Source organism: Coregonus lavaretus (assembly GCF_964263955.1).
Source record: "Coregonus lavaretus genome assembly, chromosome: 14".
NCBI lineage: Eukaryota > Metazoa > Chordata > Actinopteri > Salmoniformes > Salmonidae > Coregonus > Coregonus lavaretus.
This window is the reverse complement of record NC_140001.1, coordinates 31,288,727-31,309,642: the sequence shown is the minus strand read 5'-3', so window position 1 is coordinate 31,309,642 and position 20,916 is coordinate 31,288,727. Positions and strand designations below refer to the sequence as shown.

The window sequence follows — 20,916 nt, the reverse complement described above, 5'->3', positions numbered from 1 at the left end:
CAGGTTAGAAGCTCAGTGGTGTTGGTGACAACGAAGGGGCAACAGTACATTTACAGTTGACATTTTAGTCATTTAGCAGACACTCTTATCCAGAGCAACTTACAGGAGCAATTAGGGTTACGTTTCTTGCTTAAGGGCACATCAACAGATTTTTTTACCTAGTCAGCTCGGGGATTCGAACCAGCGACCTTTCGGTTACACTGTTAACAGCTAGGCTACCTGCCGCCCCAGTAGCAGGTGTTAAGGATATGCTTACATCCAGAGTTGGGATCATTCCATTTCAATTCCATTCCTCTCAGAATTTTTTCACAGTAGTGGCCGGAGTTATCTGGAGTTGTTATGGAATGGACCCCAACACTACCTGGGTCCAATAGGGTGAGGTGAATTTATGTCAGAGGTAAACTGCATCCCAAATGGCACCCTATTTCCTATATACAGTTGAAGTCGGAAGTTTACATTTACATCATTTAGCAGACACTCTTATCAAGAGCGACTTACAAATTGGTGCATTCAACTTATGATAGCCAGTGGGACAACCACAATTTTTTTATATGGGGGGTGAGGGAAGAAGGATTACTTTATACTATACCAGGTATTCCTTAAAGAGGTAGGGTTTCAAGTGTCTCCGGAAGGTGGTCAGTGACTCCGCTGTCCTGGCGTCGTGGGGGAGCTTGTTCCACCATTGGGGTGCCAGAGCAGCGAATAGCTTTGACTGGGCTGAACGGGAACTGTGCTTCCGTAGAGGTAGGGGGGCTAGCAGGCCAGAGGTGGATGAACGTAGTGCCCTCGTTTGGGTGTAGGGTCTGATCAGAGCCTGAAGGTAAGGAGGTGCCGTCCCACTCACAGCTCCGTAGGCAAGCACCATGGTCTTGTAGTAGATGTGAGCCACAACTGGAAGCCAGTGGAGTGTGCGGAGGAGCGGGGTGACATGAGAGAACTTGGGAAGGTTGAACATCAGACGGGCTGCAGCGTTCTGGATAAGTTATAGGGGTTTAATGGCACAGGCAGGGAGCCCAGCCAACAGCGAGTTGCAGTAATCCAGACGGGAGATGACAAGTGCCTGGATTAGGACCTGTGCCGCTTTCTGTGTAAGGTAGGGTCGTACTCTGCGAATGTTGTAGAGCATGAACCTGCAGGATCGGGTCACCGGTTTGATGTTAGCGGAGAACGACAGGGTGTTGTCCAGGGTCACGCCAAGGTTCTTTGCACTCTGGGAGGAGGACACAATGGAGTTGTCAACCGTGATGGCGAGATCATGAAGCGGGCAGTCCTTCCCGGGAGGAAGAGCAGCTCCGCTTGCCGAGGTTCAGCTTGAGGTGGTGATCCGACATCCACACTGATATGTCTGCCAGACATGCAGAGATGCAATTCGCCACCTGGTTATCAGAAGGGGGAAAGGAGAAAATTAATTGTGTGTCGTCTGCATAGCAATGATAGGAGAGACCATGTGAGGATATGACAGAGCCAAGTGACTTGGTGTATAGAGAGAATAGGAGAGGGCCTAGAACTGAGCCCTGGGGGACACCAGTGGTGAGAGCACGTGATGCGGAGACAGATTCTCGCCACGCCACCTGGTAGGAGCGACCTGTCAGGTAGGACGCAATCCAAGAGTGAGCAGCGCCGGAGATGCCCAACTCGGAGAGGGTGGAGAGGAGGATCTGATGGTTCACAGTATCAAAGGCAACGGATAGGTCTAGAAGGATAAGAGCAGAGGAGAGAGAGTTAGCTTTAGCAGTGCGGAGAGCCTCCGTGACACAGAGAAGAGCAGTCTCAGTTGAATGACCAGTCTTGAAACCTGACTGGTTTGGATCAAGAAGGTCATTCTGAGAGAGATAGCAGGAGAGTTGGCTAGAGACGGCACGCTCAAGAGTTTTGGAGAGAAAAGAAAGGGATACTGGTCTGTAGTTGTTGACATCGGAGGGATCGAGTGTAGGTTTTTTGAGGAGGGGTGCAACTCTCGCTCTCTTGAAGACGGAAGGGACATGGCCAGCGGTCAAGGATGAGTTGATGAGCGAGGTAAGGGAGAAGGTCTCCGGAAATGGTCTGGAGAAGAGAGGAGGGGATAGGGTCAAGCGGGCAGGTTGTTGGGCGGCCGGCCGTCGCAAGATTTCATCTGGAGAGAGAGGGGAGAAAGAAGTCAAAGCATAGGGTAGGGCAGTGTGAGCAGGACCAACGGTGTCATTTGACTTAATAAATGAGGATCGGATGTCGTCAACCTTCTTTTCAAAATGGTTGACGAAGTCATCCACAGAGAGGGAGGAGGGAGGGGAGGAGGAGGAGGATTCAGCAGGAAGGAGAAGGTGGCAAAGTGCTTCCTAGGGTTAGAGGCAGAGGCTTGAAATTTAGAGTGGTAGAAAGTGGCTTTAGCAGCGGAAACAGAGGAAGAGAATGTAGAGAGGAGGGAGTGAATAGATGACAGGTCCGCAGGGAGTCTAGTTTTCCTCCATTTCCGCTCGGCTGCCCGGAGCCCTCTTCTGTGAGCTCGCAATGAGTCGTCAAGCCACGGAGCAGGAGGGGAGGACCGAGCCGGCCGGGAGGATAGGGGACATAGAGAGTCAAAAGATGCAGAAAGGGAGGAGAGGAGGGTTGAGGAGGCAGAATCAGGAGATCGGAGGGAGAAGGATTTAGCAGAGGGAAGAGATGATAGGATGGAAGAGGAGAGAGTAGCGGGAGAGAGAGAGCGAAGGTTGCGACGGCACATTACCATCTGAGTAGGGGCAGAGTGAGTAGTGTTGGAGGAGAGCGAGAGAGAAAAGGATACAAAGTAGTGGTCGGAGACTTGGAGGGGAGTTGCAGTGAGATTAGTAGAAGAACAGCATCTAGTAAAGATGAGGTCAAGCGTATTGCCTGCCTTGTGAGTAGGGGGGACGGTGAGAGGGTGAGGTCAAAAGAGGAAAGGAGTGGAAAGAAGGAGGCAGAGAGAAATTAGTCAAATGCAGATGTAGGGAGGTTAAAGTCACCCAGAACTGTGAGGGGTGAGCCGGGAACTTATCAAGGCGTCAAGCTCATTGATGAACTCTCCAAGGGAACCTGGAGGGCGATAAATGACAAGGATGTTAAGCTTGAATGGGCTAGTGACTGTGACAGCATGGAATTCAAATGAGGAGATAGACAGATGGGTCAGGGGAAAAAGAGAGAATGTCCACTTGGGAGAGATGAGGATTCCTGTGCCACCGCCGCGCTGACCAGATGCTCTCGGGGTATGCGAGAACACATGGTCAGACGAGGAAAGAGCAGTAGGAGTAGCAGTGTTTTCTGTGGTAATCCATGTTTCCGTCAGCGCCAAAAAGTCGAGGGACTGGAGGGTAACATAGGCTGAGATTAACTCTGCCTTGTTGGCCGCAGAACGGCAGTTCCAGAGGCTGCCAGAGACCTGGAACTCCACGTGGGTCGTGCAAGCAGGGACCACCAGATTAGAGTGGCAGCAGCCACGCGGTGTGAAGCGTTTGTATGGCCTGTGCAGAGTGGAGAGAACAGGGATAGACAGACACATAGTTGACAGGCTACAGAAAAAGTCTACAATAATGCAAAGGAGATCGGAATCAAATGAACTAAACATCTGGGAAAGCGAGAGAGCGGGGCCTCCCTCACTTAAGTTTCACTGAAACACTCAAATATAACTCTCCCAACTTTCACTTTAGAAATTATAATTGTTGTAAACTACAGCGGTTCAATGTTTTCTAGGAATAGACTCTAACTTAGTTTATTCAGCTAGCATACACTTAAAACTCGTTTTTCAACCACGCCACAAATTTCTTGTTAACAAACTATAGTTTTGGGAAGTTGGTTAGGACATCTACTTTGTGCATGACACAAGTCATTTTTCCAACAATTGTTTATAGACAGATTATTTCACTTATAATTCACTGTATCACAATTCCAGTGGGTCAGACGTTTACATACACTAAGTTGACGGTGCCTTTAAACAGCTTGGACATAATTCGAGTCAATTGGAGGTGTACCTGTGGATGTATTTCAAGGCCTACCTTCAAACTCAGTGCCTCTTTGCTTGACATCATGGGAAAATCAAAAGAAATCAGCCAAGATCTCAGAAAAGAAATTGTAGACTTCCACAAGTCAGGTTCATCCTTGGGAGTAATTTCCAAACGCCTGAAGGTACCACGTTCATCTGTACAAACGATAGTACGCAAGTAGAAACACCATGGGACCACGCAGCCGTCATACCGCTCAGGAAGGAGACGCGTTCTGTCTCCTAGAGATGAACGTACTTTGGTGCGAAAAGTGTAAATCAATCCCAGAACAACAGCAAAGGACCTTGTGAAGATGCTGGAGGAAACAGGTACAAAAGTATCTATATCCACAGTTAAACGAGTCCTATATCGACATAACCTGAAAGGCCGCTCAGCAAGGAAGAAGCCACTGCTCCAAAACCGCCATAAAAAAGACAGATTTCGATTTGCATCTGCACATGGGGACAAAGATCGTACTTTTTGGAGAAATGTCCTCTGGTCTGACAAAACAAAAATATAACTGTTTGGCCATAATGACCATCGTTATGTTTGGAGGAAAAAGGGGGATGCTTGCAAGCCAAAGAACACCATCCCAACCGTGAAGCACGGGGTGGCAGCATCATGCTGTGGGGGTGCTTTGCTGCAGGAGGGACTGGTGCACTTCACAAAATAGATGGCATCATGAGGAAGGAAAATTATGTGGATATATTGAAGAAACATCTCAAGACATCAGTCAGGAACTTACAGATTGGTCGCAAATGGATCTTCCAAATGGATAATGACCCCAAGCATACTTCCAAAGTTGTGGCAAAATGGCTTAAGGACAACAAAGTCAAGGTATTGGAGTGGCCATCACAAAGCCCTGACCTCACTCTTATAGAAAATGTGTGGGCAGAACTGAAAAAGTGTGTGCGAGCAAGGAGACCTACAAACCTGACTCAGTTACACCAGCTCTGTCAGGAGGAATGGGCCAAAATTCAAGCTTGTGGAAGGCTACCCGAAATGTTTGACCCAAGCTAAACAATTTAAAGGCAATGCTACCAAATACTAATTGAGTGTATGTAAACTTCTGACCCACTGGGAATGTGATGAAAGAAATAAAAGCTGAAAGAAATAATTCTCTCTACTATTATTCTGACATTTCACATTCTTAAAATAAAGTGGTGATCCTAACTGACCTAAGACAGGGAATTTTTTACTAGGATTAAATGTCAAGAATTGTGAAAAACTGAGTTTAAATGTATTTGGCTAAGGTGTATGTAAACTTCTGACTTCAACTGTAGTGCACTAATATTGACCAGAATAGCGCACTAAACACGGAATAGGGTGCCATTTGGGATGCAGACTTTGTGTTAATGTTAGTTCTGGCTGGGAGGGAAGCTGTAGGCGCCCTGCTAATGACCATGTTACCATGCCTACTGGCCCTGCAGGAAGTCATCAGAGAAAGCAGGTCAGATGGCAGAGATGATAGGCTGCATCTCAATACTCTGATACGGCTTCCTTTTCTGGTCTCTTTTACGCCATGTTGGTCTCTCAGAGATGATAGGCTGCATCTCAATACTCTGTAACAGCTTCCTTTTCTGGTCTCCTTTTCTCCATGTTGGACTCTCAGAGATGATAGGCTGCATTTCAATACTCTGAAACGGCTTCCTTTTCTGGTCTTTTTGTTCTCTTATCCCTGGTTTTCAAATCAGTGCAGATGAGGTAGAAGATGTGAGGAGATATAGCCAGTTTATGCTTTTGAGATGCACCCCTTTGTGAAAATATATACAGTACATATACTCACAAGGCTCCAAAAACCCACAATCTATTTCTGGAGGTGGTCTTCTAGTGCAGACTATGTCTCTGGTTGTTTTTTGTTTGATATGTGTGTGTGTTTCTATCCTGTGTGTCCTCAGCTTTAAGACCATCATCCAGTACATTGATAACCAGTTTGAGCGTTACCTTCATGACGAGAGTGGCCTGAACCGCAGACACATCGTAGACAACCGAGTCCACTGCTGCTTCTACTTTATCTCTCCCTTTGGACACGGGTAAGAACACACACACATGCGCAAGCACACACACACACACACACACACACACACACACACACACACACACACACACTCTCACTGCTACTTCTAGTTCATACCACCATTTAGGCTAGGTAGGGGGAACATAATCACTTTATATTTTTTATTTAGCTACTATTATTTATCTATTTATTGTATTTCTACCTGTCCAGTCTGAAGCCTCTGGATGTGGAGTTTATGAAGGCCATCCACAGCAAGGTCAACATTGTACCTGTCATCGCTAAAGCTGACACACTCACACTGAAAGAGAGAGATCGCCTTAAGAGGAGGGTGAGTGGGGCACGTGCATACACAAGCATGCGACAAGCATGTCAGACATTCAAGAGTTTTCCCTCATTCCCCTAGGTATTTATTTTTAAACACAGGTGTAAAAACATAGCATTGCCCCTTACTGAGATCAATGGAATTTGTGATGAGGTAGTTGCCAGAATGTTGAGGGCTGCATTATCATCAGTAGCTGTTCTGTGTTGTTTGTGTCCTGAGCCATATGGTACTGTCATTAGAAAGTAGATTATATAATAATAATAATAATAATAATAGAGAAATTGGATTCTTATCAGCACAGTGGCACGCTGGCTCAGAGGCAACTATGCAAGTCGAACATCCGTGATTGTGTGTGAATACGCACACGTTTGCCTATGTGTGGCTGTGTGTGTGTATGTGTGTACATTTTTAATGATGCTGGACAATAGCAGGCTTATTTAGAAGTGCAGAGAGAAAAAAGAGGGAGAGAGAGCATACACATATCTTGGTCAGTGTCCCCTCCTTCCAGATGCTTCCTATTGGAGCAGACCTGCATGCTCCTGGTTTCCTGATGTCTGGTCTGATGTCACACACACACACACCATGAGAGGTTTGTTAAGCTGATATAGCCCACGCTAGGCAGAGGAGAATGAGGCTGTGTAAATAGGATTTCCTGCATCCCCCCTACTTATCTCCCCTACTCCCTCCCTCCACCCACCCAGCCCACCCAACAATGGCTCCACTGCCTGATAATATAGATGTTTTGGTTTCTGCTACTTTTGATTCTTGTGTTTGAGTCAGTTTGTTTCAATTGTTTCAACAGTGCCTTTTTCTCTGTGGTGGGAGGGATAGCAACCAGATCCGGACAGGGCTGGCGTGTGTGTGCGTGCACTTGTGTGTGTGTGTAACATCCATCCAGTATAATAATTTGTGAATATCTTATTGTCTAACTCCTGCCCACAACCCACTTCGTTTTGCCTGAGCTGTCTCGTTAGCTATACTTTAACAAGTTTGTTTGCTTACCTAGCAGCTGGGCTCCAGTGGAGGATGGCAGACACAGTCACTGTACAGCTGCTTTGTTGGAGGCCCAGGTCTGGACAGAGCTGGTTCTACAGGAGTGTGTGTGACTGCAGACTCAGTCTGGTTGTGTAAACTGCTGATGTTACAGATTAGTAAAGACACACACACACACACACACACAGTTCCTCCTCAAATAGTATTTTTTTAAATAGATTTTAAAAAAAGCTTTTACCAGATCTGTATAGGGTGAGTGTCCTGACAGCCATAGGGATGGAATGGGGTGAGAGAGGGACAGGAGATATGCTTTTGATCAAATTGCACACCCTGCTCAACTGTCTAAAAACTCTGTCTGTTTGTCGCATTAGTTCCCATGGTCCACTTAGCGTTCCCATAAAAACAGTTAACAAGCGATTAGGATAAACAGAATGGATAGCCGAGGGCTGAGAACAGAGAAGAAAGCAATCAAGATAGAAGTGGCAGCTGTACAAATAACTCACCCAAAGGGCTTTGACTTCTCAAACACGGCAGAAAGCTAACACAATATGATGCCCCGTCACATTATTAATTCAGCCACTTAGTTAGATAGCAACTTAAACTTAGGGGTCGTGTTAACGCAGAATTCTGCATTTTTCACGCAGGAACAAAATATAAAACGCATAAGAAATATCTTGCTGTGTTTTGTAAATGCAGATCTAAAATGCTTCTTATTGTAATTTCTGCTCAGCATCAGACTAATTTTGTGCTTCAGTTGCACTTCTCCACTCAGATGAGAATTCACAGGTGGGCATTCTATCAGCAGACAGCGCTCTGACTCATGTGCAGTTACTTTTCTCCGGTACTTTTCTTCGTGTAGCCAGCCTATTTTTCTCGGTAAAATTAACTTTAAGAAAAACATTAGGAAATGTAGCTGGCTACATTCTTTCTATGATAGGCCTAAACATTAGAAATATGATGGCCATGCATAGTTTTTGCAAAATAAAATGTGCTTTTTAGTTGTAAGCTCCTTTTCTTGTGATCTGATGAAAATTAACCTATTTTCTGCTGAATGTGTTGCACTAATGTATTTTCTGTAAAGGAAAACTATAGTTGCACGCCCCTGATCACTCTATTGAAGCGAAAAAACACTTGACCTTCAATATAAAATGCGACCCCCGGAGCTGGAGCTGCTTGCGCTTCCCCGTTGTGCAATTTACAAACAAACACATTACTGGCTCAACTGTTCTGAGGAACGACGTAAGCTTCATAATGTAAAATAATGTGACAGGTGAAATTAAGAACGCAATCTGCTTTATCTCCTATCGCATTGTGCAAGTTGACTGCAGGTATTTACTTTAAAAATAGCTACAATTATTAAAACGTATTAAATGTCAAATAAATAGTTTCAATGGTATTGACAGTATTGAAAAACCATCCCATGGCTATTTCCAAATACCCCTTCGCTAAGCATCAATTACATTTTATTTTTCAATGGAACATTTTTTTTTTTTCCCAATCATTCTCCTGGATGCTGAAAGTTATTGGCTCTTTGTTTTGAATCTTTTCAACTTCCGGCCAAGATAATGTTGGGATGCTTAAAGTCTCTCTGTACCTGTACATACTGCATACACAGTGCTATGAAAAAGTATTTGCCCCCTTTCTAATTTTCTCTACTTTTGCACATTTGTGATACTGAATGTTATCAGATCTTCAACCAAAACCTAATATTAGATAAAGGGAACATAAGTGAACAAATAACACAACAATTACATATTTATTTCATTTATTTCATAAACAAAGTTATGCAACACCCAATTCCCCTGTGTGAAAAAGTAATTGCCCCCTTATACTCAATAACTGGTTGTGCCACCTTTAGCTGCAATGACTCCAACCAAATGCTTCCTGTAGTTGTTGATCAGTCTCTCACGTCGCTGTGGAGGAATTTTGGCCCACTCTTCCATGCAGAACTGCTTTAACTCAGTGACATGTGGGTTTTCAAGCATGAACTGCTCGTTTCAAGTCCTGCCACAACATCTCAATTGGGATTAGGTCTGCACTTTGACTAGGCCATTCCAAAACGTCCAATTTGTTACTTTTTAGCAATTTTCATGTAGACTTGATTGTGTGTTTTGGATCATTGTCCTGCTGCATGACCCGGATGCGCTTCAGCTTCAGCTCACAGACGGATGATCTGACATTCAGCAAAGCATCCCCAAACCATCACCCCACCACAACCATGCTTGACCTTTGGTATGATGTTCTTACTGTGGAATGCAGGCATAATGGGACCCATCTCGTCCAAAAAGTTGACTCAAGTTTGCCAAAAAGCACCTGGATGATCATCAAGACTCTTGGAAGAACGTTCTATGTACAGATTATTTAAAAGTATACATTTTTGGACGACATGGTTCCAGTAATGCCTGGTGAAAACCAAACTCTGCATTCCACAGTAAGAACATCATACCAAAGGTGGTGGTGGTGTGATGGTTTGGGGATGCTTTGCTGCCTCAGGATCTGGACGACTTGCCTTAATAGAAGGAACCATGAATTCTGCTCTGTATCAGAGAATTCTACAGGAGAATGTCAGACCATCCGTCTGTGAGCTGAAGCTGAAGCGCAGCTGGGTCATGCAGCAAGACAATAATCCAAAACACACAATCAAGTCTACATGAAAATTGCTAAAAAGCACCACATTTGAAGTTTTGGAATGGCCTAGTCAAAGTCCAGACCTAATCCCAATTGAGATGTTGTGGCAGGACTTGAAACGAGCAGTTCATGCTTGAAAATCCACACGTCACTGAGTTAAAGCAGTTCTTCATGGAAGAGTGGGCCAAAATTCCTCCACAGCGACGCCGAGCACCTTAGTTGAGTACCAGTCCCCTGCCAAACTAGGGTAGTTGGGTGCCCCTCCCCTGGTCAATTCCACAGTAACTTTTAACAATTTCCACAAACATTTATACAAAAACACATTTACTTGAAGAACAGTGCAGATGCAAAGTTTGGTAACGTTATGCTGTTTATGGCGTCATTCTGTTACCAAACTTTCCATCTGCACTGTTCTCCAAGTACATTTATTTTTGTCACATTTTCTGTGGAAATTGTTAAAGTAGTCCTTGTGCAGAGATGTATGGTTTGTTGAACTTTGCAATCATTGGTTTTTGTTTGACATACATTTTAAAGTGAAAAATCTGAGTCTGTGTCACTCTGTGGAATTGCCCCCTGCCAGACTAGGGCAGTTGGGTGCCCCACCCCTGTTAGACTAGGGTAGTAGGATACTCATCCCCTGTTAGACTGGGATAGTACAATACCCCTCCCCTGTTAGACTAGGGTAGTAGAATACCCCTCTCCTGCCATACTAGGGTAGTTGAGTACCAGTCTTTCTATTGAGGTCAGAGAGGCAGCAGCCAAGAAGCTACCAGAAAAAGCCTTCGGCTGTAGAATGATTAATGACTAGTGTTTTCCCCCAGATATTTATTTGTTTATTTGTTTTTCACTGGCCACTTTCTCACCATTTTTACGTTGTTTGTCCATCAGCTAAATGTGTTGCCCTCCCTTCATCCCCAGTCCTACTCTCTCTGTATTATTAGGGGGAAACAGCTTGTAGAGAACAATATACGTTTCCTGCAATCTCAAGACTATTCCGCCGACAAGACGCAGCCTGCCACCCTGCGCAATATAACCTTATCAACCTTTGAACAAACCTCGCTCTCGCCCTCGCTCACCATCCCTCTCTTTTGTTCTCTCCTTCTCTCCCCTCAGACTTTGTTCCTTTGGTCTCCCCGCTTTCTCTCTCCCTCTCCCCCTTCTCTCTCCATCCCCCTTCTTTATTCTTTGTAATGCCAGTTCTATTTATAATACTCTTTCGATGTGTCACTTATGGGATATGCCTTATGGAGGATCACAAGCTCGAAGAATCCAATCACACAGTGTCTGTTGGAGACAGACAAGTCGGGTGGCGAATGAGGTGAGCCCCTCTCCTCAATAAAGGGAACCATCCGCCCGCCAACTGGTCATTCTCGCCTTTCTTCCTTGCGGTAGTAACTGTGCTCACTAAAAGCTCTCATCAGCACGAATAGATTCATGTCTTGCAACTGAACTGTTCTCAGGCGAACCGTGAGGTTAACACTGCCGAACATAGGACCTCAGCTCCTGTCGTTTACATTTCTATTTTAGTAATTTAGCAGACGCTCTTATCCAGAGCAACTTACAGTTAGTGCATTCATCTTAAGATACTGTAGCTAGGTGGGACAACCACATATCTGTCATAGTAAGTAAATTTTTCCTCACTAAAGTAGCTATCAGCAAAGTCTGTTTAGCTAACGTCACATGGCTAGCTATCGAGACTTGGTTAGCCCTCGCCTCAAGGCTTTATCTAACTTGGCTAGCTAGCTACAAGGCTAGTTAACCACACAAAGGGCTAGCTGTCGCCGCAAGGCTTAGCTAACCCGTGTAACTCGCCGCAAGTCTAGCTACACTAAACTAGCTTTTCTACCAGGAAAGGGTAGAATTGCTGGCTTTCCTCTCACGTTTAGCACAACACACTCACGGACCGTGTTGACTGGACTGACCGCCCTAGCTTCACAGCTCGACGGTCGAGAGACACGCATGGTTCGCCGAAAGACAAAGATAGCATGCTCATTCTCTGGCTAGCAGTGTGCTAACTAGCTAGGCTGTTAACCATGAGGTGAATGCTAGCTAGCTCACACTTTGCTTGAGGAATAGTATTTATTGCATCCATGGAGCCTACTACCCCTACACAGGGAGAACCTAGCAGGCCTCCTGCCCCAGCACCGGCACACCCATGCCCATGCGGCGCGATGATAGCAGGCAGGGATACACACCCCATACAGTGAGGGGGAAAAAGAATTTGACCCCCTGCTGATTTTGTACATTTTCCCACTGACAAATAAATGATCAGTCTATAATTTTAATGGTAGGTTTATTTGAACAATGAGAGACAGAATAACAACAAAAACATCCAGAAAAACGCATGTCAAAAATGTTATAAATTGATTTGCATTTTAATGAGGGAAATAAGTATTTGACCCCCTCTCAATCAGAAAGATTTCTGGCTCCCAGGTGTCTTTTATACAGGTAACAAGCTGAGATTAGGAGCACACTCAAAGGGAGTGCTCCTAATCTCAGCTTGTTACCTGTATAAAAGACACCTGGGAGCCAGAAATCTTTCTTTTTTGTTGTTGTTGTTGTTATTCTGTCTCTCACTGTTCAAATAAACCTACCATTAAAATGATAGACTGATCATTTCTTTGTCAGTGGGCAAATGTACAAAATCAGCAGGGGATCAAATACTTTTTTCCCTCACTGTATGTATCGCCTGCTTAGGTTTTGAGCACGCTACGGCATCACTCGCTAACCCTGAGTTCTGCTTGCATTGTAGGGCACTGCCTGCAAACTGCCTTCATCAGCAAGTGCGCAGAGCAACCTCCAAACAAGACTCGTCGCCCTCACAGCCTTCGGGCAATGAGGCTAACCCACAAACCCTTCCCTCCTTGGAGGAGGTTCATTAAATACGGAGCCCTCAAATCACTGTATCAAAACAAAACAGCGGGCGAGGAGGATGAGAAACTCGATGTCGATGAAGAAGAAATACTCCAAATCGTCGAGGAGAAGAAAACTCAAGCCCACGGCTCTGCCCTCAGTGCAGCATCAGCACCCAATGAAAATGTTGGGCTTATCGACGTCTAAACAGGCAGCGACCAGGCTCGGTATCGACTGGTCCACACCTGTGGGGGGTTGCTGCGCTGAAAGGGACTGGTTAGACGGGAGGAAACTCCCCTCTCGCACCATCCCGGGGAAACGACGACTCCTAAGGGTTCCAGCATGCGTGGCGGAAGCCAAACTTAACTGGGACAAGCCCCTGTCCAGCAAGGCCCAAACCAAATCAAGCTTTATTTATACAGCACATTTCAACCAATAAGAATTCCGGCTCTCACAGACCTGTTAGTTTTTCTTTAAGAAGCCCTCCTGTTCTCCACTCATTACCTGTATTAACTGCACCTGTTTGAACTTGTTACCTGTATAAAAGACACCTGTCCACACACTCAATCAAACAGACTCCAACCTCTCCACAATGGCCAAGACCAGAGAGCTGTGTAAGGACATCAGGGATAAAATTGTAGACCTGCACAAGGCTGGGATGGGCTACAGGACAATAGGCAAGCAGCTTGGTGAGAAGGCAACAACTGTTGGCGCAATTATTAGAAAATTGAAGAAGTTCAAGACGACGGTCAATCACCCTCGGTCTGGGGCTCCAGGCAAGATCTCACCTCGTGGGGCATCAATGATCATGAGGAAGGTGAGGGATCAGCCCAGAACTCCCCCTGCTCAAGCCAGCGCATGTCCAGGCCCGTCTGAAGTTTGCCAAAGACCATCTGGATGATCCAGAGGAGGAATGGGAGAAGGTCATGTGGTCTGATGAGACAAAAATAGAGCTTTTTGGTCTAAACTCCACTCGCCGTGTTTGGAGGAAGAAGAAGGATGAGTACAACCCCAAGAACATCATCCCAACGTGAAGCATGGAGGTGGAATCATCATTCTTTGGGGATGCTTTTCTGCAAAGGGGACAGGACGACTGCACCGTATTGAGGGGAGGATGGATGGGGCCATGTATCGCGAGATCTTGGCCAACAACCTCCTTCCCTCAGTAAGAGCATTGAAGATGGGTCGTGGCTGAGTCTTCCAGCATGACAACGACCCGAAACACACAGCCAGGGCAACTAAGGAGTGGCTCCGTAAGAAGCATCTCAAGGTCCTGGAGTGGCCTAGCCAGTCTCCATACCTGAACCCAATAGAAAATCTTTGGAGGGAGCTGAAGGTCCGTATTGCCCAGCGACAGCTCCGAAACCTGAAGGATCTGGAGAAGGTCTGTATGGAGGAGTGGGCCAAAATCCCTGCTGCAGTGTGTGCAAACCTGGTCAAGACCTACAGGAAACGCATGATCTCTGTAATTGCAAACAAAGGTTTCTGTACTAAATATTAAGTTCTGCTTTTCTGATGTATCAAATACTTATGTCATGCAATAAAATGCAAATTAATTACTTAAAAATCATACAATGTGATTTTCTGGATTTTTGTTTTAGATTCCGTCTCTCACAGTTGAAGTGTACCTATGATAAGAATTACAAACCTCTACATGCTTTGTAAGTAGGAAAACCTGCAAAATCGGCAGTGTATCAAATACTTGTTCTCCCCACTGTAAGTATTCAGATCCTTTACTCAGTTCTTTCTTGAAGCAGCGATTACAGACTTGAGTCTTCTTGGGTATGACGCTACAAACTTGGCACACCTGTGTTTTGGGGAGTTTCTCCCATTTTTCTCTGCAGATCCTCTCAAGCTCTGTCAGGTTGGATGGGGAGCGTCGCTGCACAGCTATTTTCAGGTCTCTCCAGAGATGTTAGATCGGGTTCAAGTGGTATTGACCAGGTGATGAGCGGTGCCTGGTTTCTCTCCAGACGTGACGCTTGGCATTCAGGCCAAAGAGTTCAATCTTGGTTTCATCAGACCAGAGAATCTTGTTTTTCATGGTCTGAGAGTCCTTTAGGTGCCTTTTGGCAAACTGTCATGTGCCTTTTACTGAGGAGAGGCTTCCGTCTGGCCACTCTACCATAAAGGCCTGATTGGTGGAGTGCTGCAGAGATGGTTGTCCTTCTGGAAGGTTCTCCCATCTCCACAGAGGAACTCTAGAGCTCTGTCAGAGTGACCATCGGGTTCTAGGTCACCTCCCTGACCAAGGCCTTTCTCCCCCGATTGCTCAGTTTGGCTGGGCGGCCAGCTCTAGGAAGAGTCTTGGTGGTTCCAAACTTCTTCAATTTAATAACGATGGAGGCCACTGTGTTCTTGGGGACCTTCAATGCTGCAACACATTTTTTGGTACCCTTCCCAGATCTGTGCCTCGACACAATCCTGTCTTGGAGCTCTAAGGACAATTCCTTCGACCTCATGGCTTGGTTTTTGCTCTGACATGCACTGTCAACTGTAGGACCTTACATAGACAGGTGTGTGCCTTTCCAAATCATGTCCAATCAATTTAATTTATCACAGGTGGACTCCAGTCAAGTTGTAGAAACATCTCAAGGATGATCAATGGAAACACGACGCACCTGAGCTGAATTTCGAGTCTCATAGCAAAGGGTTTGAATACTTATGTAAATAATTTCTGTTTATTTTATTTTATAAATTAGCAAAAATGTCTAAACCTGTTTTCGCTTTGTCATTATGGGGTATTGTGTGTAGATTGATGAGGAAAAATGTATTTAATTCATTTTAGAATAAGGCTGTAACGTAACAAAGTGGAAAAAGGGAAGGGGTCTGAATACTTTCCGAATGCACTGAATATGGGGTGGCAGGTAGCCTAGCGGAGCAGGGGTTTACAGCCCCCGGAGGGCCCGAAGGCTCATTCCACCAGTGGTATGGCTACCTCTTGGGCACTGTTCAAAGGCATCTCTTTACAAGAGATTTTTTCGAGGCGGCATGTTGGGCCATCCCTCATACATTTGAGGTTTTGACTGGATGTCACTGCACCTTTATTGGCGCATACTGTCCTCGGTATTGGCGCCTCTGAGGGGTGATGCTGTTGGAACTACCCTTGCTTCGGTAAACATGTCTGCGTTACGGGAGTTGGCCATATCCCATATATGACACATCAAAACGAGTATTAGAAATATAGGGTCTATGAGAATATGAGTGAGATGTGTCACCGCTTTTCCCTGCTCGCAAGAGCACAAAGAAGAGAGAGGCATGCTTGAGAATGACCAGTTGGCAGGCGAGTGGCTCCCTTTATTGAGGAAAGGAGCTCACCTCATTCGCAACTCGACCTGTCTGTCTCCAACAGACTCTGTGTGATTGGATTCTTCAAGCTTGTGACCCGCCCTAAGGCGTATCCCATAAGTGACATATTTCACTCATATTCTCATAGAACCGGGGTTAAGCAAGTAACCCTACGTTTCCCTGGCTGAGGGCACAGTGGTCTGTAACTCCTAAGTAGCCCTGAGCAGGATATATTGGAGAGTTTATCCTTTGTGTCTTTGACACTGCAACTCAGTGGCCTTGTGGTTAGTGTCCGCCCTCAGATTGGAAGGTTGTGAGTTCAATCCCTGGCCGAGTCATACCAAAGGCTGTAAAAATGGGACGTGATGCGTCTCCTCTTGGCACTCAGCATTAGGGAGATCGATTGGGGGTAAGGCCCTGTGATAGACTAGCATCCTGTCCAGGGGGTGTACTTGTACATCAAGCTGCCTCACGCTACAGAAACAGAAGATAGGCTCCTGCCCTATGAGCCATTCTGGCTCGCTCATGCAAGGCTACTTACTTACTGTGACCCTGCAGTCATATCCTGTGTGGGGCTTTACTCATAAACCACCTCACTACTGCTTCTCTATCTGATCAGACTTTATACAGGAACTGGTTTAGACTGGATCCTGTCAAGGACAATGGTACTGAAATAAGATGAGAAAACAGAATTCTGGCATATCCTGCATCAGCTATAATGGACATTTAGTATTTCTAGCATTTTATAGAGTATTGTATACAGGGTGTATACTGGTTGGGGCTGTGTCCTTATGTAAGATCAGTTTGGTTTTGTATAGGGTTGAACGGCGGGAACCCGGTTACCGAAATTTACTGGGATTTACCACCCACAACCACTCCCTTTTCCCGGGATAAATAACTGCGAGAAACGGGTAAATTATTTATATGAACAGCATGGCGTGAATTGGTACTGTTAAATTTGTATTTAACCTTTATTTAACTAGGCAAGTCAGTTAAGAACACCAGCCAAACCCGGACGACGCTGGGCCAATTGTGCGCCGCCCGATGGGACTCCCAATCACGGCCGGTTGTGATACAGCCTGGAATCGAACCAGGGAGTCTGCAGTGACGCCTCAAACACTGAGATGCAGTGCCTTAGACTGCTGCGCCACTCGGGAGCCTGAGTTTATTCAACAATGGGTTTTAAATGATCTTGATGAGGGAGGGCATGTAGTGCTAGTACACTGTACTGTATGTACCCACTAACCTGCTCTATCGGTATAGTAGCACTTGAGTTGGGTATTTTACTGCAATTGCTACTAGTAGTTTAGTAATCTGAGACAGTACATGGCCACTGTAGTTTGAAGGGAGGCAGAGGTCAGAGAGGGCTAGAGAGCTCAGGAGGAGTTCTATTCTCGTGCCGAGCCGGGGGACAACCAATTGTTCAGCCCTCTCCCCTTCTCTCTCCCCCGTCCACTCCTGTTCTCACGGAAGGCAGTTTGGCCATGCAGCTGCCATATTTCACCCAGGCCACGGCCTGCGGTGCTGTCACAGCTTTCCCGTCATTGTCTCGCTCCTGTCGACTCCCCCAGGAATCCTCAGTCCTGCTGCTACTGTGTGAACTAGCTCGACTATAGCCCCACAGGGCCGCCGTTGTGTTGAAGCGCTGTCCCCATGAAAATGTTTAAGATTAACTTTTCTCAGCAGCATACATATTTGATGCAAAGAGGATAGGACTAAAGTGACTAAGGGGGCAGTTGAAATTGGCGAGGTGGCACAATTTTGGGTTGTTCTTCCATTGGAATCATATTGAATTCTGCTTATCATGCTATACCACAATAAACAAAGTTCAAATGCCGAGACTCCGAGACCATTGAGTGCTTTTGAAGTGACAGGTTGGCGCAAAATCTGTAGCCCATCTCCACAGCGCTGAATCAGCACAATGGACAGCACCCTACACACTAAAGCAAGGCCATTTTGGCAATGAATATAGGCTACAAGATAGAATGATGCAGCTGCACACACAGCTGTCTTACCAAAACAATGCAAACTAAATGCTGAAAGTAATAGCCTAGTTATTCATGCAAACAAAAATACTGAATAGCAGTTTGGCTTAGAATACCGACACAACTGCGAATGCGATCGAATGAATGTGAACAGAACAAAACAGCGGTAGGCTTACTAGGCTTATAAACAAAATATCAGATCAATAAAGGCATGACACAATCTAGGCTAATTACATAAACAGTAAACAAATGGTGAATGCAAATAACTCAAATAATTTTTTTTTTTTTCACATTTTAGTCATTTAGCAGACGCTCTTATACAGAGCGACTTACAGTTAGTGAGTGCATACATTTTTTTTTTTCATACTGGTCCCCCGTGGGAATCGAACCCACAACCCTGGCGTTGCAAACGCCATGCTCTACCAACTGAGCTACACGGGAGTACAGCCTACTACATTGAGATGCAACAAGCTGTCTTGCCAAATAAACAGGCTTATAGGCCCGCTTCAAACATGGAAAATCATTCAGCTCATGAGTTCAGCAACACGTTGCGATATGGCACAATACACTTCTGTGGATCAAATTCGACTCGCCCAAATATTCAATTAAGTAATGCCGGCCTACCATAAACACTTTTCCAATACGTACAGTTCCATTTACAACCAAGAAAAGCAATAAGCTACCAAGAGCCTACATTCTATTTCTATGGTTATTTACTTCTACAGTGAGGGAAAAAAGTATTTGATCCCCTGCTGATTTTGAACGTTTGCCCACTGACAAAGAAATGATCAGTCTATAATTTAATGGTAGGTTTATTTGAACAGTGAGAGACAGAATAACAACAACAAAAATCCAGAAAAACGCATGTAAAAAATGTTATAAATTGATTTGCGTTTTAATGAGGGAAATAAGTATTCTCAATCAGAAAGATTTCTGGCTCCCAGGTGTCTTTTATACAGGTAACAAGCTGAGATTAGGAGCACACTCTTAAAGGGAGTGCTCCTAATCTCAGCTTGTTACCTGTATAAAAGACACCTGTCCACAGAAGCAATCAATCAATCAGATTCCAAACTCTCCACCATGGCCAAGACCAAAGAGCTCTCCAAGGATGTCAGGGACAAGATTGTAGACCTACACAAGGCTGGAATGGGCTACAAGACCATCGCCAAGCAGCTTGGTGAGAAGGTGACAACAGTTGGTGCGATTATTCGCAAATGGAAGAAACACAAAAGAACTGTCAATCTCCCTCGGCCTGGGGCTCCATGCAAGATCTCACCTCGTGGAGTTGCAATGATCATGAGAACGGTGAGGAATCAGCCTAGAACTATACGGGAGGATCTTGTCAATGATCTCAAGGCAGCTGGGACCATAGTCACCAAGAAAACAATTGGTAACACACTACGCCGTGAAGGACGGAAATCCTGCAGCGCCCGCAAGGTCCCCCTGCTCAAGAAAGCACATATACAGGGCCTTCTGAAGTTTGTCAATGAACATCTGAATGGTTCAGAGGAGAACTGGGTGAAAGTGTTGTGGTCAGATGAGACCAAAATCGAGCTCTTTGGCATCATCTCAACTTGCCATGTTTGGAGGAGGAGGAATGCTGCCTATGACCCCAAGAACACCATCCCCACCGTCAAACATGAAGGTGGAAACATTATGCTTTGGGGGTGTTTTTCTGCTAAGGGGACAGGACAACTTCACCGCCTCAAAGGGATGATGGACGGGGCCATGTACCGTCAAATCTTGGGTGAGAACCTCCTTCCCTCAACCAGGGCATTGAAAATGGGTAGTGGATGGGTATTCCAGCATGACAATGATCCAAAACACACGGCCAAGGCAACAAAGGAGTGGCTCAAGAAGAAGCATATTAAGGTCCTGGAGTGGCCTAGCCAGTCTCCAGACCTTAATCCCATAGAAAATCTGTGGAGGGAGCTGAAGGTTCGAGTTGCCAAACGTCAGCCTCGAAACCTTAATGACTTGGAGAAGATCTGCAAAGAGGAGTGGAACAAAATCCCTCCTGAGATGTGTGCAAACCTGGTGGCCAATTACAAGAAACGTCTGACCTCTGTGATTGCCAACAAGGGTTTTGCCACCAAGTACTAAGTCATGTTTTGCAGAGGGGTCAAATACTTATTTCCCTCATTAAAATGCAAATCAATTTATAACATTTTTGACATGCGTTTTTCTGGATTTTGTTGTTGTTATTCTGTCTCTCACTGTTCAAATAAACCTACCATTAAAATTATAGACTGATCATGTCTTTGTCAGTGGGCAAACGTACAAAATCAGCAGGGGATCAAATACGTTTTCCCCTCACTGTATGATGATACATACTGAAATGTAGCAATACCCATTTGGGTTCTTGCATTGGAATTATGTGATGTGCAGGAAGGCATCTTGGAACGCACAACGTGTCGATCCTTGTCACGGATGGGCTATTGCAGCAGACGACCACACTGGGTTCCACTCCTATCAGCTAAAAACAAGAAGAAGCGGCTCCAGTTGGCACGCGATCACCAACACTGGACAATTGAGGAGTGGAAAAACATAACTTGGAAAATGTTCAGTCCCCAGACCTCAACCCAATAGAGCATCTTTGGGATTAGATGGAAGAGGCTGTTCGCAGCATGAATGTACCGCCTTCCAATCTGCAGCAACTGTGTGATGCCATTGCGTCAGCATGGACCAACATCCCTGTGGAACCTTTCCGACACCTTGTAAAATGCCCCAAAGAATTCAGGCAGTTGTGGAGGAAAAGGGGGGTCTGACCCGGTACTAGATGGGTGTACCTAATAAACTGTCCAGTGAGTTAATATTTTAATACAGAGTAGCTCAAAACATTCACAAATTACTCAATGG

At 45.4% G+C, this 20,916-nt stretch overlaps 1 protein-coding gene across 2 annotated transcripts in view; it reads left to right on the top strand.

Annotated features, from left to right (window-relative positions):
- LOC311141564 (septin-2-like) overlaps positions 1–20,916 on the top strand; it is a 58,878-nt gene that overhangs the window by 12,470 nt on the left and 25,492 nt on the right. For both annotated transcript variants that reach the window (XR_014614231.1, XM_084176931.1), the window contains exons 6-7: positions 5,870–6,004; positions 6,199–6,316. Coding sequence is in view for 1 of the 2 variants with exons in the window: in XM_084176931.1 (XP_084033057.1) it covers positions 5,870–6,004; positions 6,199–6,316 (253 nt within the window). In the remaining variant the exon portion in view is untranslated. The remainder of the gene's footprint in view (positions 1–5,869; positions 6,005–6,198; positions 6,317–20,916) is intronic.